Raw genomic sequence first — 27,202 nt, 5'->3', positions numbered from 1 at the left:
CTAATTTATTCCGTGATTGACCATAAATCCCATCAAGCCCAATATGAGCCCCAGCTTTTAAGAATCACATTGAGGAGCAACTGTACTGTGCATTGTCAAGGGTTGGTAAATGTTTCTTCTCAGTAGTTTATAAACAAAATATGGTGAGCATATGTAAGATTTAATATTCCTATGATAATGTTAGAAGTCAGTGTACCTTTAGAGGGACACTAGTTTGCCCAGAAAATAAAATTCAGTTATAATTTATTTAAATTGAATATTCATGGTCTTTACAGTTATGGCTTTAGAAGATTTTAAATATAGCACAAGTTGCAGGGACCACTTTTATGATTCTGTTGTGGTGCTTTTTATGTCTTTTTGAAGACTGACAGCCCCAGTCCTCAGTCATTATAATGAAAAAGTAGCCAGAATATTCTTGGCTAAAGAAATGATGGCAACAATCTTCATTATTGGGTAAACTATTCCACCCTATAATAGTGGGGGTTTTTTTTGGTCTGCCAAGAGTATATTTGAAATATATGCTAAAATATTGTAAATGCAAAATGCATTTTTTAAAATACATTTTGGACAATATAAATATATTTAGTAAATAAAACAAAATATATCTAAATATATTTAAAAATATATTGACAATATGTTTTTGCCTAATGAACTCATTTTTTTTGCCTAACTTCATATCAAATATGTGTATGACACATTTTATTTGTTTTTCTTTGACATCCCTGAGATGTTTTAGGATAACACGGCTGTATTCCTATGAGTTATCACAGAGTAATCCTAAAGGAGAAGAGACCTGCCTGGAGTGTGATGGGACAATACCTTTGCATTGTCATCCAGTGACTACACCAAATCCAAGAGGGCTTTAACATCAGAAGCATGAGTTATTTGTTTTGGGATGGCATGGATTAACCATGTCAGTGCAGGCCTCCGCTAGCTCTGGATGCTAATGCGCTCAGCTACTTCTCTGCTGTGACTCACTGCTTTGAGGACTAAGCAAAGAAGAGATGGGTGACTGTCTTCTTTAGCTGTTCCGTTTCCCTCTTTGCAGATGTCGGCTCCTACACAGACTCAGCAGCCACCCATAGCTTTTAAGGCCTAACCTTTGACCTCAGATTTCTCACTTTACGGTGTATAACACTAGCCGAAAACACTTACAGGGTCACCAAATGTCTTGCTTGCCTCTTTAGGAACACCAGAGAAAGTATTAAAACACATGTAGCAGAAACAGTTATGATTGTTTGGTCTTAAAGGAGTAGTTCACCCAAAAATGAAACATTTCTGTAAACGTACTCACCCTCAGGCTATCCAAGATGTAGATGAGTTTGTTTCTTCATTGGAATTGATCACTTGCTCACCAAAGTATCCTGTGCAGTAAATGGGTGCCGTCAGAATGAGAGTTCAAACAGCTGATATAAACATAAGTCAACCTCAAACTGTCCATATATTACATTCACAGATACAGAGATCTACAAAACACATAGAAGTGTCTTATTTTCAATGACAGTGCTGTGATTTGACAAGTTTATGCACCAAATGTAAATAAGCAATCCAGTGACTACCAATAGTTGTCAAGACATTGGCGCACATGTGATCTGTCTCTTGTGAAATACTGTAGTGAGATGTCAGAAAGATGAAGTGGTACGGTAAGCATTTAATCATGGTAAAAAATGATGCATGGAAAAGTATGTCAAAAAATGTCAAGAGTGATAATGATGACGCATTATGAATGCAATTTATATACAAACACTTTCCCGTCCAGGATGTTGATTTTTAGCAGTAAGGAAACTGATTTCTTGTCAAAACAGAAAGACATCCTATTTATGAGGAGATTTTCTAAAGCTATGGCCACTTATGGTAATATTAGGGCATCTAGCAACAGGAACACGTATTAGCGATCAAGTACATGTGATAAAATGCAGTACATGTGAGCGAGGCATTACTGAGGTGTCATGGAATCAATATAAACAACCAACCAAGGAATTCAGTGCTTGGCTAACTGAAAACAAAAAAGACAACGTACAAAGAAAACAAAACACATTTAATTGGCTCATTGTTGGAAAAATATACTTTGAGTTACAATATATCTATTATCATATGTGCTGTGGTTTAGCATACATCCAGTCAGTGGATGTTGGCAGCTCTGAGCGGTGTTTGTTTTAGACATCTCAGAGGTCGCTGGCAATGTGTTAAGTCCGTTAAGACTCGGGCCACAAAAGGTCGTGAACCCTGCTTGCTCTCAGGAGCCTGTGGAAATATCCACTAGGCTATAACTGTATGATTAGCTGCACTGATTATCCAAAGGCAAGATGGTTACTTCCCCATTTAAGGTTTTTAGACCATCACTAAGGGTTTGGAGGAGATGAAGAACGAGCCTGAAAGTCTTAAGCAACATCAATGGGTGGTTATTTCCGGGACTGGGACGTTGCAGTTCTGAAGTCAAGGGAGTAGAGGACAGAGGCCAGGGCGGCGTACAGGTGAGTGGTGTTGAAGCACAGGCTGTACACTGGGCTGCTGGTGGTGGGTGCCAGCTGGAACATCTGTCAACCGATTATTGCAAAGATGAGTATTGCTATAATAAAATACCAAATGAAAAGGTGCTGAAACATGCTCACAGTTACCTGTAAACAGCGGGTTTGCCGTTTGTCCCAAAGGCGGACTACTCCATAGTATGATGAGCCGCTGGCAATCATGTGATTCTTGTCTGTCTTTATACAGTAAAGGGCGCTGTCATGAGGCTCCTCCCACTCCATCACACACTTCCTGTTGAAAAGGGAAATTCAATCAATAATGTCTTTAAGTTGGCCAAATGATTAAATAGAAGTGCACATGTGATTTAAGACCGATATGTTTTTCAGGGCCAATGATTCCGATACAGATTATCACGGGTCAAGTAGGCCGATAACCGATATTTTGAACCGTTATATATATCTGGTGTAAAAATTTAAATTAAATGTCAAAATTAAGAAAAACAAGGGCTCTGACAAAAACTTTATTTAAATGATCAAATGATAAATTATATATATATATATATATATATATATATATATATATATATATGTATATATATATATATATATAAATAATAATTGTAATATATTTATAATTGTAATAAATTTCTTATATTCATTTAGGTTAACCTGATGTACTAAAACAACTCAAAGTAAAACTGAAATAAAAATAAATATAAAAATATAATTTTCTTTTAATATATTAAGTAGACTGCTAACTGGTATTTTGAACTGATATATATGACTAGTGTAAAAATTAACATTAATGACAAAATTAAGAAAAATGCTTTTCAATTATTTTAATCGGCAAATAGGTTATAAAAATGACCTACACCAATAACCATAAAAATGCTTAATATTGCTTAATATAGCCGATGATAATATTTTGAATTTTTCTAGTAATTGTGTTTTTGTCAATTTTATTATTTAATATAGTTCATATCAGTTAATAATATATACATAATCTTTTTTTAGAATTATTTAATTTTTTTTAATAATTACATAATTATTTAATAATAAGTTTTAAATAAAACTAAGGAAAATGTAAAGTAATTTTGTTAAAGTAATTTTATTTTTGTCAATTTTATTAGTTAAAAAAATACAAATACAAAATACACAATATTTAAAATGTTCAAAAATGATGTTTTTTAATGTTATCATGTCTTTATTGTTCTTTTATTGTGTTAGTATTATTTTTTGATTATTTTTACCCAACTGCAGTTTGAGATTAATTAGATGCACAATGAAAAACATGATTTTTGAGTTATCTGTTTTTGTAAATAAACTCTTCATATGTGTTTTTTGTTAGATTTTTTTTAAAATGCCTATTCATTTTTATTTCAGTTTTACTTTGAGCTGTTTTAGTACATCAAGTTAACCTAAATGAATATAAGAAATTTTGCTTTGCATACGTTTAAGTTTGTTTGTTTATTTATTTACATTTTGTTTATTTCAGTTAATATTTATTTAATTTCAAGTAACAAAAAATAATTTGGCAACACTTTACTTTAAAGCCATTTAAGCCTTAATGTATAATGCATTATAAAAGTTTTCATAATGTAAGTTACATCTTTTTATAAATAGTTGTAACCAAAGTTAAAATGCATTATAATATTTGAAGGTTTGTTTGTCACGTGTTGTTTTAATGCATTACACTTTCAAAAGGTGTAACAATACATAATTGCATTAGAACTGTGGTTACAATTATTCGTCAAATCATACAATACATTATTACAATGCATAATTGAATGCAGTAAAACTACTTTTATAATGCATTACACATAAAGGCTTCAAGTAAAGTGTTACCAATAATTTTTAATGGTTTTAGTTAACTATAACAAGCCTGTAAGAATGAAAGTCATAGTGGTTTGGAATGACATAAGGGTAAGTAAATCTTGTCAAAATGTTCATTTTGGATGAACTGTCCTTTTAAAGAACAATGGGTTATTCATGTTCCCTTATCATTATAGCTAGGATTATCATAAAGGACATAACACAAAAATAAAAATCAGTGAATCAAGTTTCCAAATGAAATGGACATATAATGTACAGCTATGCATATTTGGACACATTCGGAAGAACTGAAGTTTGTAGTTACACCACAGCTCCAGCCATTGTCACGCTATATTAGACCGGTCCTAAAGCAGAGGGCCAAAGCCACCATGGCTAGCTCTCCCTGCGCGGCTTAAGGGCGAGTGTCTTATTTGCGCTGGCAGGCCACAAGGGTGAAACCTCATCCCTTGTTTACGGAAAGGGGCTTTCTTGTTTTAGAGCAGGTCGAGAAAAAAAAGAGGGAAGGACAGGGCAAGTGTCTGCGCGTGTGCTGAGCCAATAGAGATCAATTCTCCATTAATGGTGTGCTGAATAAATCATGGAGAGGGAGTGTGGCTGGGCGGTGTGGCAGACAGCAGGGCAGCAGGAGCGTGCGGGAGATGTCTGGATTGCATCTTGCTGTGCTGCACATGTGTACACACATGCACTCACACAGAGGAACAAAAAGCTTAAACGTGGGCTGGGCCATTCCTCTTACACAGTGAAACTTCATCATACAACCATCAATTCACAATACAGTTTAAAACACTGTCAGAAAATTAAAGTCCAAAAATGTACCTTTAGAGGAACCACAGCCTTCACTTGGAGAAGACCATTAAAGGGACATCTTTGTACCTTATCTACGTCTAAAAGGTGCATCTTAGTACCTTAAAATAGCAATATGCACCTTTACGTAGAGATAAATAAGATACAGGGATGTCCTTTTCAGGGAACTACCCCAGTGACAAGCAGTTGCATCTCTAATGGTACAACTGTTTGAATGTTTTATACAGTACCCAGAAATTAAAAATATTTATTACTTAAAAATAAAACAGCACTAGCATCAGGTATTATATTTGTGATATTTTATGGTGTTACCTGTTTTGTTTTGTTCAAAAACATTCCATCATGTTTGATAAAAGTAAAGAAATTAGTATGACAATAGGAAAATATACTTAAACTCTTTATATATTGTTTATATAATTATTTTGTATCTCTTTATTTCCATAACATTAAGACTCCTGTTCATTTTCTTGTCGTGTTAATCAGGGGTTCAAGCGCGTAGTGCTGAAACCTTATTGTAATTGTTAGGATGGTCACTGATCAGTAATCTCTACTTAAAACTCGTCGTAGAAACTTAAAACTGGAGGAATGGTAGTACTCACACCGCCTACAGCGTGACCAAGGCTCGCCCCAATCAGCCTGACGGGGGCGCTATAGTGATCAAAAGTACGAAATCGCTTATAATTCCTAAAACGTCAGTCGCAGCTTTAAGTGTCTTATGTTGTTGGAATCCTTGGCTCACACTGGACAAAACGCATGCCTCAGGTTTAATCGTGAGCCTGGCGAAATTTTCAGGTATTTTGCATTTTTTGAAAAACCAACATTTGCGAAGTAGTCCTAGGTTTTTCGCCCGATCGGAACCAAACCAGTGCAGAAAGATTATCTGGAGAGTGAATATTAATAATTATCAAAAAAAACGTTTAACTTTCGACTCACCGTCACAATGGGACGCCAAAATGTTTGAAGGGGGCAGGGCCACTTTTAGTAAAATGCCTATAACTCCTGAACGGAATTAGGTATCTCCGCCAAACTCATAACACTAATGTAAGAGCTTAATCTGAGGTCATAGAAGAAAAAAAACACAGAGCTTGGCCACTTGCTGCTGCTATAACAGGGAAAAAAACATAAATATGGCTATAATTGCGTAGCCATTTGTACTATCAACATGAAAATTGGTGTGTGCGGCCTTAGTCCAAAATGCCACAAGTGTCTACAAGGACATTTGCATATATCAAAAAACAAGGCCACCATGGACCCGACAAATTTTGAGCACCTGTAAGACAAGGTTAACGGAGGTTGATCGGAATGAAACTCTGTGGGCCTGTTTGACTCATGGCCCCAAAGGTCTGAGTGAAATTTGAAAGAAATCATGCACTGGAGGGTGAAATCGTATTTTTCGTAAACGATTGTACATCACACGGTTTTTCACACATGTGCACGATGTTCCTATCATACGACAGTTGGAATCACTGCTGTCAATCAAATTGTTTGTTAAATGATTGAGATGATGTAAAAAAAAAGCTACTTTTCCGAACTAGTGCTAGGTTTTTTGTTTAATCTGGAAAAAAACACCGCAGTGCAATTCTCTGGACTTTCTAGGCCAATAATTATTAATTTTTTTTTTGAAATTTACTCTTTGGGAAGCTGTAACAGGGTAATTTAGAAAAGGGGCCTTTCCAAATTTACCCCAAATCCTATAAAGCATAAAGGAAAACTCAAAACTTCACGAAACCGACTGAGCACATGCGGCAGGTGATTCTAAACAAGCATGCAAAGTTTTAAGGAGAATGGGCCACAGCTTGCGCTATAACAGTCATAACAATTTAAAAAAAACAATATTTCTATGGTAAATGACCTGGATTTGCCACAAATGTTTTAAATCATTGCTTTAAGTGGTTACAGTCTTGCTAAATAATGCCTTTTTCAGATGTGCTTACATGCCTTAAAGCACTTAAACCAAAGTAATTGCTGCGTGCAGCTATAGTAATCAAATTATAACTGAAGTTATGCTTATAATATATAATCAGTGTTGGGAAGTAACTAGTTACATGTAACAGAATTATGTTATTTAATTACAACATAAATGTAACTGCAATCTGTTTCAGTAACTGAGTAAAAATGTGTAAACATCTCTCGTCTCCCATGTTTAACCTCTTGTATTTGCAACACTATGACTATTGACATCAAATTCAACTGAAGAGATGGGCACACACCCTCCTCAATTATTCACAATTAATCTAAAAATTAGTTTCACACACTTACCTATCATGTCCAGTTTACTCTACAAGTGAATTAAAGTACCCTCTTTTTATAGACGATGACGACTTTCGGATGACTAACAGCTTTGAATCAAGACGTACCACATATTGAGTCCTGACTGGTCTTACTGTGAATTATTGATATCTTAAGAGGGGACATTTGCCCCTCCCCAAACTCTCCAGGGCCCTCTTTCAATCACCTCTGATTTGTGTTACTTGACTGCCCATACGCGATTGTAAGGATCCCCCCTCCCCAAAGCCCTACATAGAGCCCCAGTCCACCCCACAAGCGGCTTGCTGATCCCCAGCACCCGCCCCGTCGTCCTGGAGACGCGCCGCGCCACATCAATATGGCCACCGACCGGCGTGGACTTGGGTGGGTGAGAGTCCCGGCGCAAGAGTCTCTCTCGACGAGGGGGTCCTTTTCAATCTCTCAGAGGAACAATTGTGTCCACAGACCCAAGAGGAGGCTCAAGTCTGGCTTCTTTTTTATCTAAACGGTACTCTATGCACAGGAGGGCTTATTAGATTAACAGAGAACACTAATCTTCCTCACAGGCTCTCCGAGACCGGCTAACTTTATTAGTCTCAGTAGACAAGGCCAAATCTGCTGACAGCACAGGTCAATGTAAGAACTAAGCCTAATTAAACTCAAATCGTAACGGTGCTGGAGGTTCCCAGAACTGGCCAGTACCTGGAGCAGACGCGCAAATCCCAATAGCGGATGAAGGTGTCATATCCACAGGTGAGGAGCTGGAAGGGAGACTCGTAGGCGATGTCCAACACACCTGCGCCACGGCGGAACTCCGTTCCGAGACACGACACCAGGTGACACCTGGGAGAAAGAGATAAGAGAAGAAGCTTGTAGATTATACCTTGTCAAACCTCATTGAGCACATTAATAAAAACACAGACTGCGACTTAAAAAGCAGCCGAGAGGGAATTACGTAAACTTGCTGGAGGCCAGTCATTCCAGAGAGCGAGTGGACAAGTGAGGTCATCTGCGTCTCATCGTCTGAGTATCAGTTTTATCAAAGCGATTCAGTGACTGGCAGGCTCATAAAACAGGGTCGTGTTTACTTGTCGAGATTGGAACATCTCCCAGTCTTCACATCTCGGAGTCAATAAAGATCTAATTTCAAACCAAACGCCTTCATTTGCTCACGTAATCTCTTATTACCATTAAATCCCACTATACTTGTGCGTTTCCAATGTCCGTGGACCACACAAAAGCTAAATTAAGTCTTAGGACGAGGAGATAAAAAGTAAACACCTTTCTGAGTTTGAATGGGCCGCTAAAGCAGCTTAGTTTGGCCATAAGGTACGTTCCCAGATACGCGAGGAGTGGAAGAAAGGAGATGGAGGGTAGAAGTGGGGGGTGTCGGGACTAGCACCACGCTCCTATGATCACAGACCCAACGGGTCCGCGGCGCCCTCCGCCCCCACCCGCGCCGCAGAGGCCAGATTATTGTAGAATCACAATTTCTTTGTTGCTATTTAATTCCCTCCATGACCGTGACTGTGTGCGACTTGTGGACCTTTGATACCTGGTCCCTAGCAACCATTTAGGGGAGCCCAATGGCCATAGCAACCACCCCCCACGTTCGAGGTCTCCTGTGAGCTTGTTCACCGAGGGCAGACTGGTAATCCCCAACCTTCGCTCTGGGGGAGACAAGGGGGGTCTTTCTTAGACACAGGCTCTTTAAGAGATAGTCCCGCAGAACCAAAGGCCAAGACCCTGGTGGGCCTAAAGACAAACTCTCTTGTAGCCCCTCGGGCATCTGCATACCCATCATTTACCCCTTGCTGCTAAAATAACACGCTGGCAACAACTTGAACTGATGACAGTGCTGAACAATGGGGACAATCAATTAAATGATACAAAACATTTGTTTGCAAAACACACAATTTGCATCAGATATTCCTTTTTTAAGTGCTTTAGGAAATTGTGTAAACTCAGGTCGGGAGAGAAAGAGAGAGAGAGAGAGCGTCCGTCATCTGCCTTGGACTCTCCGCAAATGTCGAAGCGCGAAGTGAGAAAAACAACCATCGTAAAAGACGTCCTCACATCTGTGCTCTGATTTTAAAGCCAGTAATAGCACTGTTCCAAGTACAACAGCAAACACCCAGGATTCTTAAATTGTTAGGTCACAGGTTTTTTTTTATGCGTCCCATGTTTTTTCTCCCATTTTAGAGAGAACCTGTGAAGATTACAGGATGGAGGATAACCATATAATCTTTTAAATTACTGCATCTGCATGGCAGGCAACCTTGTTCTTCCAGCGTCTGATCTGTTTGGGAACGTGTAGCGAGACTGTCCCTTCTCCAAACGTCGTGTGATTACTGATTGAGTGAAAAAGGTTAGAGGGCTGCTAAGGAAAAATTGATCTTCGATTTAAACTCAGAGTACGGGAGTCATTTAGCAGAGTGATGGCACGTGTTTTATTAAGGTCACAAGGTGAAATGGACAGATTAATTAAGACACGAGAGCGACCGTCCCAGTGGAGTAATACATATACAGTATGTCCGCCAGCATTTCCCTCTCGAATGTGCGTTCGACGGCTGCCAGAGAAAGGTGGTTTTCCTTCTCCTCCTTTAAGCAAGCAAAACTAGAAATTACGTAACAATAAGTGGGGCCCTATCGTGGCTTTTTTCGCAGCTCTTGCCGAAGGAGACGTCTAATGTTCAGACATGTGGAAGCTGAGAGGTCACTAACAGACATGTCAGGGGCAACTGTGATATTTGCAATCTGCTAAAGTGATCACATGAACAATGTAGCCACCAAATACAGGCAGACAAACTAGAGGGAAAAAGCTTTATTTTCTACATCCTTTTAAAGCGTTCCTCAAAGAGCATATGACCTCAGCCTAATCCTCTTTGACCCCTGGATATGTTTAAGCTCAAGCAAAAACAGCACTCAGTACTTACAATGCTTAGCCACATAGCCATACAGAATTTGTAGTTTTTTCTGCACTGATTTGACTAAAAAATCTATAGTTCTCAAATAATTTAAATACAGTTGAGGTCAAAAGTTTACATACACCTTGCAGAATCTACAAAATGTTAATTATTTTACCAAAATAAGAAGGATCATAGAAAATGCATGTTATTTTTTATATATTACTAACCTGAATAAGATATTTCACATAAAAATGTTTACGTATAGTCCAAAAGAGAAAATAATAGTTTACAAAAGTTTACATGCACTTAAATCTAAATACTGTGTTGTTACCTGAATGATCCACAGCTGTTTTTTTTAATGATAGTTGTTCACGAATCCCTTGTTTGTCCTGAACAGTTAAACTGCCTGCTGTTTTTCAGAAAAATCATTCTGCTCCTACAAATTCTGTTTTTTTCAGCATTTTTGTGTATTTTAACCCCCTACAACAATGACTGTATGATTTTGAGATGCATCTTTTTACCTGAAAGATTTTTCTGAAGAACAGCGGGCAACAACTATCACTAAACCCCCCCAAAAAAAAATCAAACCTGTGTATCATTCAGGTAACAGCACAGTATTAAGATTTAAGTGTATGTAAACTTTTGAACGGGATCATTTTTATAAATTCAATTATTATTTTCTCTTGTGGACTATATGTAAACATCTTATTCATGTGAAATGTCTTATTCAGGTCAGTAATAAATAAAAAATAACATGCATTTTAAATTATCCTTCTAATTTTGGTAAAATAATTTTTTTTTGACCTCAACTGTATATGTTCTATATACACACACACACACACACAAATTTGATAGGAAGAAAATATTAAAAGAAAAAAAAAAAGAATATATAAAATATATGGAATATATAAAATTATAATGAAATCAATTAAAAATGTAAATAAAATGTAACAAATTTCAGGAAATTATTACATACATGCACACATATGGTCGTCTGCAATTGCGGTTTTATACAAATATATTTATAATGTATATTTGTAGTCTTTAAAGAAAGCAAATTTTAAAAAATGGCTTTTAAACTTGCCTTTTTGCCAAAGGACCACTGGCTACTTAATGCAGTTAAATTTTCATATTTGTTAAAAAACTAGCATACTTTCCGATTGCCCTAAAGACAGTTGCAAATAAAGGTCCTCCCTTTTATGTTCTGATATTGCTTGGGAGTTTTAAAATCCCTATTTTGCACTATAAAGAATGGCATGTGTTCGTAATTAGTCGTGAGTTATGGTCTCAGGGCCATCAAGAAAAATGGTGGGGCTGGCCTCCCTAACAGTCCTCCGTCTCTGTTTGACCATTTGGGCCACACACACACACACTTTATGAAAGGGAACTTTAATGAATTGATGGATTTTGAAAAAGGGCAATGCTGAGGACATTTCTTTGGGTGTTAGATCCACAGGAAAAGGTCATTTTGAGCTAACGCTCTTGTAAGGTTAAGTGTAGAGGGTAAACTGGCACAGGGAAGCTATGGGAAACAGTCAGTGCCCTGAAAGGATGCGAGACAGGTACATAAAGAGGCCTGCTGAGGTTTTCAGGGCCTAAAACAAACAGAAATCGCATTGCGCCGTCTGCATGTCAGCCAATTTAGCCCACAGTCGAAATAACCACCAGCAAAGAAGGAAAAGAAAAAAAAGAATGCCATGGAACTGGACAATGGAGACTTTTAAATGTCACACGCGTTCTCTTAAAAACAATGAGATTGCAATTTGTATAACACAGCTCTTGGTAGGATCCAGGCATTTAACCCTTTTCTTTGAGAGAAAAATGTCAAGAATTTCTGGGCAATTGTGAGATTCTTTGATGGCGAGAGCCCCATGAAAACTTAGGGGTCCTTTTAAAGCACCACTTGTGTGTCCCTGACTCTGGCTGATCATAGACTTTTTCACTTTAAAGAGGAGAAAGACATTAAAGAAAGGACATAATTGCCATGTCCAGGGCAGAGCTAGAAATTCTATGAAGCTGGAAATGTTTCCAGTTTCTTTATAATGAACGTTTAATTAAAAATTGGCACAGACAATGCACATTCAAGGTCTAAAATAAACTTTCGCCACATCATATTGAGACATTAATTTGTCCCACCAATCATGAAACTGGCTTTTGCATAATGTTTAAAAAAATGGATAAAATAATGGGCTTATTTACTCACAATTGCTGCTTAGATTAATTTTTTAACACCCTCTGCATACTACATCTGGTTAAAAAAATATATTTTCAAACAAATATTACTTGATAAATTTACATTAAAGAAATATTCCATGGAAGCCTGTTTTCGTCAGTGAATAAAAAAAAGATAATTGTGACTTTTTATCTCACAAATCTTTTTCACAGTTTACATCTTGCAATTCTGAATTTTTTTCTCAAAATTGGATGATACAAAGTTGACTTTTTTTCTCAGAATTACATGATATAAAGTTCAATTGCAATTTATAAAGACAGTATTGCTTGATAAAGTTGCAATTACGAGAAATAGTCGCAATTTTTAGAAATTACGTCAGAATTGTGAGATATAAACTCAAATTCTGACTTTTTTTCTCAGAATTGCGTGATATAAACTTGCAATTGTGAGTTATACAGTCAGTACTTCATGATATAAACTCACAATTCCAAGAAATAAATTCGCAATTTTTAGAAATTAAGTCAGAATTGTTTCCTCTCAGAATTGCAAGTTTCAGAATTGCGAGAAAAGAGTCGGAATTGCAAGAAAAAGTCAGAATTAAGTTTTTATCTCACTTTTCTACCTTTAACTCACAATTGTGAGTTTATATCTCACAACTTTGAGAAAAAAGTGAGAATTGCAAGATATAAACTCGGAATTGTGAGAAAAAAGTCAGAATTGCAAAAAAATAAAAAAAAAATAAAGTCAGAATTAAGAGATATAAATTGCAAAAAAAGCCAAAATTGCAAGATATGAACCAGAAATTACAAAAATTACATCACAATTCTGAGAAAAAAAAAGTGAGAATTGCAAGATATAAACTCGGAATTGTGAGAAAAAAGTCAGAATTGCAAAAAAATAATAAAAAAAATAAAGTCAGAATTAAGAGATATAAATTGCAAAAAAAGCCAAAATTGCAAGATATGAACCAGAAATTACAAAAATTACATCACAATTCTGAGAAAAAAAAAGTCAGAGCTGCAAGATATAAACTCGGAATTGCGAGAAAAAAGTCAGAATTGCGAGACAAACTCGGAATTGTGAGGGAAAGGTCAAAATTGCACAAAAAAAAGTCAAAATTGCGAGATATAAACTCGGAATTGTGAAAAACGTCAGAATTGCAAAAAAAAAAAGTCAGAATTGAGAGATATAAACTTCGGAATTGTGAGAAAAAAGCCAGAATTGCAAAAAATAAAAATAAAATAAAAAATAAAGTCAGAATTAAGCGATATAAATTGCAAAAAAAGTTAAAATTGCAAGATATGAACCAGAAATTACAAAAATTATATCACAATTCTGAGAAAAAAAAAAGTCAGAGCTGCGAGATATAAACTCTGAATTGTTAAAAAACGTCAGAATTGAACCAGAAATTACAAAAAAAAAGTCAGAACTGCAAGTTTTTATCTCACTATTCTGACTTTATAACTTGTGATTTTGAGTTTATATCACAATTCTGAGAAAAAAAAGTCAGAATTGCGAGACAAACTCGGAATTGTGAGAAAAAGGTCAAAACTGCACAAAAAAATATCAAAATTGCGAGATATAAACTCAGAATTGTGAAAAACGTCAGAACTGCAAGAAAAAAGTCAGAATTGCGAGACAAATTCAGAATTGTAAGAAAAAAAGTCAAAATTGCACAAAAAAAGTCAGAATTGTGAGATATAAATTGCAAGAGAAAGTCAGAATTGCAAGATAAGTCTCACTATTCTGACTTTATAACTCACATTTATAAATTTATATTTCACAATTCTGAGAAAAAAAGTCAAAAATTGTGAGGAAAAGAATTGCAAACAAAAGTGTGAGCTTTTATCTCACTATGCTGACTTTATATCTCACAATTTGGAAAAAAAAAAAAAAAATCAGAACTGCGAGAAAAAGAATTGCAATAAAAAGTCAGAATTGCACAGACTTGTGTAACTCACTAGTACGAGACGTAAACTTGCAATTCCGAGAAAAAACTCACAATTGCCATTTTCATTTTTTAATTCAGTGGTGGAAATGGGCTTCAATAATATTTACATCCATTTTGGCAATACTTGTTGGTGTCTGGGGACTGTCTGTCTTCAGCCTGATGATTATCAAGTATCTTTTCAAGCACCTGACTTAAAAGACATTATAGAAAACAACATGCTACTAAAGTGCTGCCTAACAGTAGTGAAATCTCCATGTCCCTCATACTCAAACTCCTTTCTTTCCTTCCCTCATAATGCTGTAATTAGTTTAAGCAGCCGGTCAGCTGGTACTCTGAGACATGAGGGTCTGAGTGATCTTGGCCTGTACACGTCCTTACTATTATTCCACTATCCAGTCAACAGGCCCTGTGAAAAATACACCTTGATCTTTCAAAAACACGTTAGAAAATGTCAGCGGCTCTCACCAGTTGCACAAAGTAGCCGGCTCAAAAACATCAAAACAGAACACAGAAATCTCTCTCACAGGTGATGTGATTGAAAAAATACTTTAAGTTCTTTAACGCTACTGTACATAGAAACAATAGTCTAGCTGTACCCTAAATTATTACTGTGAACATTAACAAGCACAGAAGTACTTGTGTTGAACATAAAACCAATCCTGACATTACAGTGCTACAGTCAACTCTGATGTAGCAAACAGGTTGGATGTTTGTTCTGATGTTGTCTATGATTGAGGTAAATGTAACTGCTCTAATGTCTCTCATGTTTGTGCTGGTCGTCTAAGGGTTATGCTGGTGGCCTGTCTGGGAAATGTTAAAAAGCGAGACATAGAAACACACACACACATACACACACAGCCCCCATTCCCTGTCACCCCCCAGCCCCTCCACTCATCAGTTGGTTTCTCAGCCCCCTGTGACTGGCGGCTTTGTGCTCCTCACACAAGGTGCACCTGATTACTAGACGGGAACACATTATGGCAGGATACAACTGACCCTAGTGCAGCTACACAAAGACAGGAGGAAAGACAACACGACTCACTCCAGGACAGGTCACTGAACGCTCCTGAGACACTTACCACTCAGGTAATGCTCTCAGTGTTAAAATGCACATGAAGCTAATCCAATAATTTCTGACACAAAATCTACTGAAACGTCTTTCCTTATGCAAGCAAAACTAAACGTAATGAAATATTTTATATCAATATTTTATAATATTTGTATTTACCTAAAGCTAATATTATTATCAATCAACATACACTGCCATTCATAAGTCTGGGATCAATAAAACTTGTAATGTTTCTTAAAGAAGTCTCTTATGCTCATCAAGGCTGCATTTATTTGATCAAAAATACAGGAATAAATGTAATACTGTGAAATGTTATTACAATATAAAATAATGTTTTTTATTTTAACATACTTTAAATGTATAATTTATTCCTGTGATGCAAAGCTGAATTTTCATTAGCCATTACTCCAATCTTCAGTGTCACATGATCCTCCAGAAATAATTTTAATATGCTGATTCATTGCTTTGATTATCAATGCTGCCAAATATTGTTTGGAACCTGTTTTGAAACCTTCTGGAACTTTTTTCAGGATTCTTTGATGAAAAAAAGTTAAAAAGAAAAATATTTATTCAAAATAGAATGTTTTTCCAATAAAATGTCACTTTTTATCAATTTGACACATCCTTGCTCATCCTTGTTGAATAAAAAAAAAGAATAATTCTTTCAATAAAAGAAAGAATAAAAATGTACTGACCCCAAACTTTCAAAAAGTACTGTTATATTGTTAGAAAAGATTTCTATTTTAAACAAATGCTGCTCTTTTTAACTTTTTATCAAAGAATCCTGAAAAAAAGTAAATATTAAGTAGCACAACTGTTTCCAACACTGACAATAAATCAGCATATTAGAATGATTTCTGAAGGATCATGTGACACTAAATACTGGAGTAATTATGCTGAAAATTCAGCTTTGATCACAGTAATATATTAGATTTTAATGTATATTAAAACAGAAAAATATTATTTTACATTGTAATAATATTTCACAATATTACATTTGTTTTCTGTATTTTTCGAACAAATAAATGCATGAGAAACCTCTTTAAAAAAAAACAAAGCATTAAAAACCTTACTGATCCCAGTAAGGCTTTTTAATAATTATATATATATATATATATATATATATATATATATTTTTTTTAAAGAAATCTCTATGCTTCAGGCTAATAATACTGCGCAGTATAACTGTTTTTATTTTGATCAAAGAAAAACAACCTTAAAAACAGTTATACTTTGAAATATTATTACAGTTTGGGACCAGTTTAATTTTTGAACAGTGTATATTTTTATTTAGTAAGGATGAATTAAATTGTTCAACATAGTTCAAAAGATTTCTATTAAATCAAAGAATTTAACACTGTTTTTTCACAAAAATATAAAACAGCACAATCGTTTTCAGTATTAATAAGAAGAATAATTATTTCTTGAGCAACAAATCAGCATATTAGAATGACTTCTGAAAGATCACATGACACTGAAGACTGGAGTAATGATGCTGAAAATTTACAATACATTTTAAAATTAAATGCAGCTTTGGTGAACAAAAGGGACAAAAAATTCACCTTGACGATACATTGAAAATATATAGGAAAAAGTGCTGTGTGTTACATCAAAGCAACAAAGACCCTTGCCTGTTCACTGACTGTCACACCTCTGTGTAACCTTAATTGGCTCCTAGTTTAACAGGGTTGTAGTGAGCCTAACTTGTGTTTACCTGTGCGTGCATCTGCATTCTGATAGCCGGCCAGCCCACGTGTCCATCAAGCTGACACTGGCTACCCGCGCCTCACAGATCAAACACAGGCACATCGGTGGGTCACATTAATCTTGGCTCAACTTTTGTGTTCCGGTGTTCTATAGAACATGTGATTCCCAGGGAAATCTGTCTGGAATCGCCTCTACTCCTTCTCCGCAATTTTTCCCGTCTCAAATTTCCTTGTCATTTGGTGCCGGAACTCACAGTCCCCCCCACCACCCACCACCTCCTCTTTTACTTTCCTTAGACTGACAACATGCAAGAAGGCTGAATTCAGCAGGTAAAGCTGGGGAATTACGGAAACCAGTCAGGTTGTATCAGGTTTAAGCCTGGCCTTTCATGACAGGAATTTTTAAGTCAGCTTTGAACTTCTCAAAGAGAAAAGACTGAATTGAAGGGATAATGGAGCAGCTTCCATCCCCACGATAAGGTTCTACTTTCACTTTGTGTGAAATTAACAGTTTCAAATAGTAACTCATACATTTTTTTTGAGTTTTATACATGTACAAACCACATTTAACTGAATGTTGCTATGAAGGCCTGTGCATTTAAACACAATTAAGACCTAACTTAAAATCAAAAGGTAAATTCGATAGGAAGTAGAAAACAGTAAATTTTATGGCTATCAATTTACACATAACAAGTAATTTCATTTAATTATGCGAAATAATTATGCTAATGATAGTAATATTTTTAAACTTGGCACAGATGTTAAAACTTTTCACAAGATGCAATACAACAATCAAAAGTAAAAATAAATGGAAGATGGAAATGTTCCAGCGACGGGTTAAATAAAACAAATGAGTATTACTATGAATTAATTCTAAAAAATATGTTAAAAAACATATTTTAAAAATATGTAAATAACTATGTAGAAAAAAAAAGTACCTTTCTGTGTCCCAGATTCGAAGAGGAGCAAAATTCTCACAGCAGGCTGTTCCTGTCACAAAGTTGCTGCAAAGATATAAAGATCTTTACCACAAAATACAAGCATTAATAACTGAAAAAAAAAAACACCATCCAACCATTTTGACATTTCTAGGCATATTATACTAGCAGATGTAGTAGTAGAAAAATAAAATCAAATAAAATAAAAAAATAAAATAAAAAAGTCACCATTTTATACCACATTTTGTAATGGTTTATTAATATTAATAACTACAAGCAAATTATAATAGTAGATGTAGCAGTAGTAGTAGTAGTAGAAATAATAAACTAAACTAAACTAAACTAAAATAATAAATATGAGCATTTTACTCCAGATTTTGTAATGGTTTATTAATATGAATAATTACAAGTATATTATAGTAGTAGATGTGGTGGTAGTAGTAGTAGTACTAGCACTAGTAGAAATAATAAAATAAAATAAAATAAAATAATAAATTAAAATAAATAAATAAATAAATAAATGTCAGCATTTTATACCAGATTTTGTAACGGTTTATTAATATTAATAACTACAAGAATATTATAGTAGTATATGTAGTAGTAGTAGTAGAAATAATAAAATAAAATAATAAATGTCAGCATTTTATACCAGATTTTGTAATGGTTTATTAATATTAATAATTACAAGCATATTATAGTAGTAGATGCAGTAGTAGTAGTAGAAATAAAAAATAAATAAATAAATAAAATAAAATTAAATAAATAAAAAATAATAAAATAAAATACATAATAAATGTCAGCATGTATATCATATTTTGTAATGGTTTATTCATTTAAAAAAAAAAAATAAAAGCAAAAAAAAATATATATATATATAATAATAATAATAATAATAACAACAACAACAACAATAAATGTCAGCATTTTTACCAGATTTTGCAATGGTTTGTTAATATTAATAATTACAAACAAACTAATAATAATAATAATAATAATAATAATAATAACAACAAACTAATAACATGAACGTTGTTGTTATTATTATTATGATTAGTTTGTATTTATTATTAATGAACCTTTATAAAATCTGTATAAATCTGTGATTAAGAGTCTTTAGTGCTTTTCAGAACATATTCTCAAATAATCTTTGTTCCAGCATTTAATGCTTTTAACATTTAAATACTGAGCAGGTGACGTAACAGTGGAGTAATATTTTGGCTCCTGGAGAGAATACACACAGCGCATTAAAAACAAATTTTGAAAAGTGAATGGAGCGTAGCGAGGTGTAAAGAGTGGCTGAAGGGTATGTTGAGACAGCGGATTTGTTCACAGATGTGTTTTCATTCACGAGACATCTAGGGGGAAAAAAGGAGGAACGCGGCAAAGAAAGAAAAAGAAACAAAAACACTCGGATACCTCCTTTTTAGTTGGGTGACAGGTTGAAATTAGTCAAGCAGGTACGGGTGGGCGGGTGTGTGAGCGCGGTAGTTTTGACCTGCGTGATAGTCAGGGATTAGAGCCCTCCTGGACAGCTGGGATTGGCGGGCGAGGCTCAAGGCTCTCCTGCTCCCTGCATTGTGTTTGGAGGTAAGCTGAACAATAGGGCCCTCACACTAGTGAACACACAGGAATGTGCCTGTTTTAGCACTCAGGTATTCCTACAATGCCCTGCTGGGATGGTCTCTTTCATTAACAGAATGCTTTCTCAGTCTCTGTGCCAACTATGTAAAGTGTGTGCGGCGTCAACGTGCCTTGCAGCGAATGCTTACTGACGCACCACGCGAGAGCCACGTAAAACTACACGAATCACAAAGCATCTCCCTCTCTCACATACTTTCATACCTCTAGAGAAAACCCAGAGAAAGAGCAGGGGGCTCTTTGCCCTCCCACTAACATCAACCAAAGAAACGGCCTTCACAATGGAATACCAGTGTGGCCTCAAATTAACAACCAGCCCGTGTGAATAAGCTCTGTAGCGCCCGGTGTCCAAACCCCCAGCGCAAAAACAGAGAGGGACAGTGACCCTTCATCTCACTCACATATACAACATACACAGAGTCGGTCCGTTGAAGGATTATTTCACTTCCAGAATAAAAATGTCCTGATAATTTATGTCAGCTAGGATAATCACGTATTTCTTTCTTTAGTCAAAAAGAAATTAAGGTTTTTGAGGAAAACATTACAGGATTTTTCTCCAAATAGTGGATTTCAATGGGGATCAACAGGTTGAAGGTCCAAACTGCAGTTTCAACGCAGCTTCAAAATGGTTCTACACGTTCCCAGCCGAGGAATAAGGGTCTTGTATAGCAAAACGATAGGTAATTTTCTAAAATATTTTTTAAACTTATACACTTTTTAACCACAAATGCTCATCTTCCACTTGCGCTGTGATGCTCAGCCACAACTTCATGCATTATGTAATAACACTGGAAATGTCACGTGTGGTTAGTTCTTCGTCTGCTTACCCCGGTTCTAAAAGGTCTTATTTTCTCCTTATTTTCTCCTCCAAAATAGTCCAACATCGTTTTAACATTTTTTGTAAAGGGCATTCGACTTTTTTTTTGCATGTCTGCTTTGTAAACACTGGGTTGATACTTCTGCCTACATCACACGTGATTTTTTTTTTATAACATGACTAGTGCAAGATGAGCATTTGTGGTTAAAAAGTATATAAAGTTCTATTTTTTTTTTTATTTTAGAAAATCACCAATTGTTTCGCTACATAAGACCCATATTCCTCGGCTGGGATCGTGTAGAGCCCTTTTTGAAGCCGCACTGAAACTGCAATTTGGACCTTCAACCCGTAGGCTCCCACTGAAGTCCACTATATGATTACAATAACAAGAACATTACTGTGCACTGGTGTAGATGCTAGTTTTCATTTTTGGTAAGAGCAGGCCATTAGACTTGAATGAAAAGGTGTGCTTGCTTTCAGAGCTAATTTCGATATTTGATGTAGCGCTGGGCGATATGGCCTAAAAAACTGTCACAATAATTTCATATCAGCTGATATCGATAATTATCACAATAAATGTAAAATTTATATTTCTTTCAAGTTTAAAGGCAGATTTTTGCTACAATGTGAAATTTGTAAAAACCAGACGGTTAATTGTGGCAAACACTAATTTTTCCTTACGAAAAAAATATAATTTCTTAGTTCTGCACTTTTAATGAGTAATATTGTTTCAAATCAAGAAACAGGTTTGTGAGCCTGATAATATTAATAATAAAAAAAAATTGTCTCTTGGAAATACACATTTTATAGTAGCTTGAGTTAGAATGCAGATGCAGATTTGTGTTTATTATAAAAATCAGTAATATCTGTAAAAATTGTAGCAACCTCATTTTTATATGGTGAAATGCAATTATTCTGACTGCTTGAAAAATATATTTAGTATAAATGCATAAAAGCTATAGGTTAATCACAAAAATACTATAATTATAGTCCATTACCCCTCCAATTAATTTAATACGTCTACACTAATAATATAACAAAATCCGACACAAATATACCCACATTTCTGACACAATACCACTGTGCTACTACAGCAAATCTATGGTCAATGATGCCGATTTGTAGATTAAAAAGCCTTCTGACTGTGTCATTGCGCATAGTGTTTCTCCTGTTTGTCAGCGCAGTTTCATCTGGTTTTAAACCAAGTCATTTGTGTTCTTCACTGAATTCAAGCGCTTTACACTGGATCTCACAGCACTGTTTAGTGACTGAGACTCATCAGCGAGTGAACGCCATTTCAACTTTGATCCGAGCGGATAAACGCTCCGAGTGGCGCGCTTCAAATGACTAGCGCTCTTTTGTTCCGCCTTTGCCGCATACAAATTACATCAAACATTTATCGAACTCTTGTTATCGTTTATCGAGGAAATTTATATCACGTGATAACAGTCGTTATCGATTTATCGCCCGGCCCTAGAGCTTAAAATAAACAGAACGTTATTGTGCACTGATGTGGACGTTAGTAATGGTTTTCAGCGTAAACAGGCCTTTAGACTTGAATGAAAAAGTGTGCTTGCTTTCAGAGCAAATTTTGATATTCAATGAGGTAAAAACATAATTGATTATAGAACTGGCATCAAACAAGTCTTTTAAGACATGAAAACATTAAGAAACTGAGATTCGCAAGCACAATGCAAAGCTATTTTTAGTGTAAAAAAGGCAGAAAGAAAGAGCGCGCGCTAAGTTGAGAGAACATGCGTTCCTGTCTGTGATGGCTTCAGTTGGTTTGTTCACTGAGGGCCCAAGCATATTGGCAAAGACAGCCATGGCAGCTGTCAACCCAGTTAGCGGTGGCCCATCAACCATATTCAGCTCGCCTGGCCAGTGCTGGCATTTTAATTACTGTTGGGTAAACTCATTTGCCCCAATGAAGGCCGTGCGCCCTAATAGAATATGCAGGCTGCCTGACCTTTGAACCCGTGTGACACAAGATACAATAGGGGCAAGGCCAAAGCTCTCTCTTCCCAGCCCTTATTACTCTCTATTACTTCAATTACTTATCCCTCAGTGAGTCCGATTGTGAAAAAACACAAGGGAGGGAGTGAAAAGGAGAAAAATAGAACACCACAATTAAATACATTTTTGTCTCCCAGACAAGTTCTGATTGATCTGAAAGGGACTCCTAGTGATATTATAGCTGTAAAAGGTCAAAGCCTCTCTCTCGCCTAATGTGCCTCCACCTTCCCTCGACCTTATGCCCCCCCTCTAAACCGAAGAGCACGGACAATCTCCCTCCAAAGCCCCCGGCCCACGCTGCCCACCCCGAACCCCAACTCCTCTGCCCCAAAAAACCCAGCACGCCTCAGGATCATTAGAACATGTCAGGGGTTCACTGCCAACACAACCATTTTGGTAACCTAATCAGCTGACATCATTATTCGAGGAACTGTGCAGCATGAAATTAGTGCCGGGGTCACACAAACTTTAATTCAGCCCCTGCTGGGAGAGGAGCTCCACAGTAACAACATTGTTAGGGCCAAACCAACACAAGCAACCACACGTATTGGGTCAAGACCACCAAAAGCGCTTTTCTTACCAAACCAGACACATTACTGGAAATGTGCTAAGTTTACCATGGACATACAATAGGATGTTTTTAAAAAACTAAAATTATTGTTACATAATTTGGACTTTTCCTTGCTTATTTGTATGTGGAAAGCAAACTACACTTTGGTTCAGTAACATTTTTTTTTAAATAAATGACTATTTTATTTATTTAAATAGGAATAAATTACATTTGGAATTATATTCACATAGAAAACACTTACAGTCAAACCAAAAATTATCTGAACACCAGACTTTAGACAGATTTTAGATTTTTTTTTTTGTACTAGTGGGTGCAGGATACTAAGGTTAATTTATGTAAGTGAGGATAGCAAAATAAAGTAAACTGTGACATATTATACCCAAAAATTCTTCATACAGTGGACTACCAGTAAAACTGATACAAATTTGGGACCAAAAATTATTCTGAGACTTAGACCTGGCCAAGTTTTTTGCTTTTTTTTTGTGTTTTTCTTTACTTGCTAATGTGACTTTTTAAACCATAGACTGAACAAAATTAAGCATTGTTTGGTAATTGATCAAGAAAGTATTGATAATTGTGTAAATATTGCCATACCTAGTTGTCTGAATTTTTGCTTGATTGTAATCCATTACATACCATTCTTTCAAAGTTATCTGACATTATCAAGATGAATTTGTTCTGACAGTTTACCTGAGTTCTTGTTATAATTTATTACTATTTTCTAAACTATAGCAAATAAACTGTGATAACGTGAGAAATGTTGAAGGTGTATGAATATATTTTGGTTTGACTATATTTTAAATTAAAATAATATTTAAAATATTACTGTTTAAGATCAAATAAATGCATTCTTGGTGAGCATAAGAAACTTTCAAAAACAGTTTAAAAAATCTTACCAACAACAACTTTTTGGAAAGGTAGTGTAAAAAGAGTTGTAAGCAAAAAGTGTTTTCAGGATAAATTAATTCAAAATTGAGATGCTACTCGGTATAAAAAATATATTTAGATTTTTCAGTAGTATGACAGCCGCTCAGTTTTTCCAAAGCATGATTTGTAGTTCTATAAAATGCTATATAGCTTTCTATGTCACATTATATTGTGTACACCAGTTCACATCCAAGCAACCTAGAAAAAACAAGTAGTCAAGCAGTTTTTTTTTTTTTTTTTAAACATGGTAGCTGGTCCATGATGGTCTACAGGTTCTAACCAGCTGGTAGTTCAGTAGGTCAACCACCTAAACTAACTTAGTCCAAAAACAAATAAATAAATAAATAAAAATAAACAAAAATCTACACCATCTACACTGCGCAAAGTGGTAACCTGCAAACGCTACCTTTAATAGCTATTACTTTTCTACTTGATTTTACCAATATAAATTTGTTTGATTAGTATAAATTAATGCATTTCTTTTAAATGCTACCATTTTCGGTAACCTTTTTTTTTTTTTATGTAAAGCCTTTTTAGTAGGAGACTCAAATACTGCCCTACAATGTCCTCTCTTAGCAACAGGGAGTCATTTTTAACAAATTGGTTATCACATCAAATTAATATCACAACTTCTATTACTATTTATCTAAAAAGAGACAGAAAGAATGAAAAACGAATCAACTAATCCTAAATTAAAAATATGACCGTTAAATTGTCATTAATTGCGGAATAATTATAATAAATGAGGAAAATATTTTAAACACAGTGAAATAAATCTATTGACCCCAAATGCATCTCAGTCTGTCCTAAAGGCCCATGGGTAAAGACAGGGTTCAAAGGGAGTTTAACCCCCCGTGCATCGGCCTTGCAGTGGATGTTGTTCATTTGTTATAGCTGACCCCTGGCTTTGTTCAAGGGGATGTTAGAGTGCTTTCATCTTAGTCCCTAAATATGTTTGAATTGAAAAGGGTTATGATGTATTTATATTGGCTGGAGGAACACAATAGACAGGGTCTTTCTCTTTCCCTCTCTGTGTCGACCCTCCTGCCCCGTCCTGCGGCCCAGCTCCCCCAAACCCCCTTCCCGCCCCCCTGTTCAGCTCACACCCGAGTTCACAGACCTTTTGGCTTTCTGTTCATGTCCCCTGCATCTGAGGTCAGAGGAACATTCCATACACCACCTTTTGCTTAGCGGAGTGGAACAGCACCACATCAATTTAGGCTAAAAAATACACACAAAAAGCCATGAGAAAGTCAGCAGCTAGTTTACGCAGACCTCATCACCTGCCACTAATTAAACCACACGTTTATAAGGACATCAGATAAAGAAAATGACTAGGGAGCTATAAAAGGCTCTTAAAATTAAAAATTAGGAGACAAATTGTGTTAACAAATGACAAAATAGTTAATAAACACAAACATGTCATTTGCCATAAAGTTTTAATGCATTTTGACACCAAGGATGTTAACTAGAACAATAAGTACAAAGTTTTAATAAGCATTCTAATTACATCATAACAGGAACAAGTCGTTGGAATAAGTTTCAGAACATTTTTTTTCCAGCTGATGAAGAAAAAAACATTGACAGCTAATCAGAATCCATTTGACTTTAAAGAGCTCAACCATTTAATGTAGCAGATGACAAATTCAGCTATACGTGACCCTGGACCACAAAACCAGTCATAAGGGTATTGATGTATGGTTTGTTAGGATAAGACAATATTTGGCTGAGATACAACTATTTGAAAATCTGGAGTCTGAGGGTGCAAAAAACAAAAAACAAAATCAAAATATTGAGAAAATCTTAAGTTCTTAGCAATGCATATCACTAATCAAAAATTAAGTTTTGATATACTTATGGTAGGAAATGTACAAAATATATTCATGGAACATGATCTTTACTTAATATCCTAATGATTTTTGGCATAAAAGAAAAATCAATAATTTTGACCCATTCAATGTATTGTTGGCTATTGCTAAAAAATATACCCATGGTCCAGGGTCACATACAATATAGCAACAGTGTTATGGTCTATTGGTGTCATGGTCAGAAATTAACTTTTAAATTAAGGGGCAATATTTGCCCCCCGGAGTTGATGTTGAGGCATGTGTGGGCAACGTTTATAATCACCTTATTATAGCAACAGCTCTGTCGTTTTCAGCGCTGACTAATCTAAGCGCCTCTGATTAGCCAATGCATTCCTAAGTTCAACAGAAATTGATTGGTTAAGGCTCAACGCTGCACAAAACAGCGCATAAAAGCAATGTGATGAAGTGTGAGCGAATCTAAACGCATAAATTGACACTTTTCATTCATTTTCACAATTCACTTTAATCGCAACAGACGTCATGTTTAAATGCGCAAGGTGATTTTTTGCCCCTTTGTCTTGAATTTATGGAGCATTTTTGTTCACTTTGGTGGCAGCCCTCATTAAGCCCTTATTAATTTCCGACCCTGATTGGTGTAGATGGTAATACAGTTATCGTTATAATTACTTTCCTTGGTGTAAACAGGCTTCTGTTCTAGAAGAAAGCTTTCCGTTTACAATTCAAATTACAATTGATCCTCACTATAGTACAGACTGACCAATAATTTGCTGACAATGTATCTTTAATCACAAATAATGGTTCATGTTTAATTGGTATCTGAATAATGACTCACTGGGAATCACAAGGGAATCAATGGTGAACTCAGCAACAGCTTTAAATGATACACTGACTAAATCTGATTCAAATTCTAAACTGGAGTTTGAGACTTTGAATCTTTTTGTCTGGTCATTAAAAAAACAATTTGAGTAATTTATCCATGAATTAGACATCCTGGCTCATACGGTGTTTGTTTTTCCATACAGCAGAAAGATATTTCAAAAGATACTTCACGATATCACTGAACTGATACCGCTTTATTTACCTGGCTTTCCATCCAAGCAGATTTTAAATTATTGTCACATTTTTTGTCGCATTTCTGACCATTTCAGTCACAGTCTGGAGCTCTATTTATGATACCCTGGATCTGCGCCACTTGTGCTAGTACTGTTATTTCCATCTGGAAAACATTTTTTTAAATTTCTTCCCATTTGGAGCAGCAGGCTGCTTAGAAAAATGCTGACACATTCTGACACAGATTTAAAATTTT

The 27,202-nt window shown here is 35.5% G+C and overlaps 1 protein-coding gene across 1 annotated transcript in view; it reads right to left on the bottom strand.

The window, feature by feature from the left end:
* Positions 1 to 2,017: 2,017 nt before the first annotated feature.
* Positions 2,018 to 27,202, bottom strand: part of fbxw4 (F-box and WD repeat domain containing 4) — a 38,868-nt gene continuing 13,683 nt past the window's right edge. Inside the window, exons 6-9 of the mRNA XM_051126472.1 lie at positions 18,099 to 18,164; positions 8,055 to 8,195; positions 2,619 to 2,760; positions 2,018 to 2,537 (exon numbers count right to left, since the gene is read on the bottom strand). Of these exons, the coding sequence (XP_050982429.1) occupies positions 2,403 to 2,537; positions 2,619 to 2,760; positions 8,055 to 8,195; positions 18,099 to 18,164 (484 nt within the window). The 3' untranslated portion in view covers positions 2,018 to 2,402. The remainder of the gene's footprint in view (positions 2,538 to 2,618; positions 2,761 to 8,054; positions 8,196 to 18,098; positions 18,165 to 27,202) is intronic.

The sequence above is a fragment of the Labeo rohita genome, chromosome 13 (genome assembly GCF_022985175.1).
Source record: "Labeo rohita strain BAU-BD-2019 chromosome 13, IGBB_LRoh.1.0, whole genome shotgun sequence".
NCBI lineage: Eukaryota > Metazoa > Chordata > Actinopteri > Cypriniformes > Cyprinidae > Labeo > Labeo rohita.
Note: the sequence above shows the minus strand (reverse complement) of the source record. Positions and strands in the feature narration are given on the sequence as shown.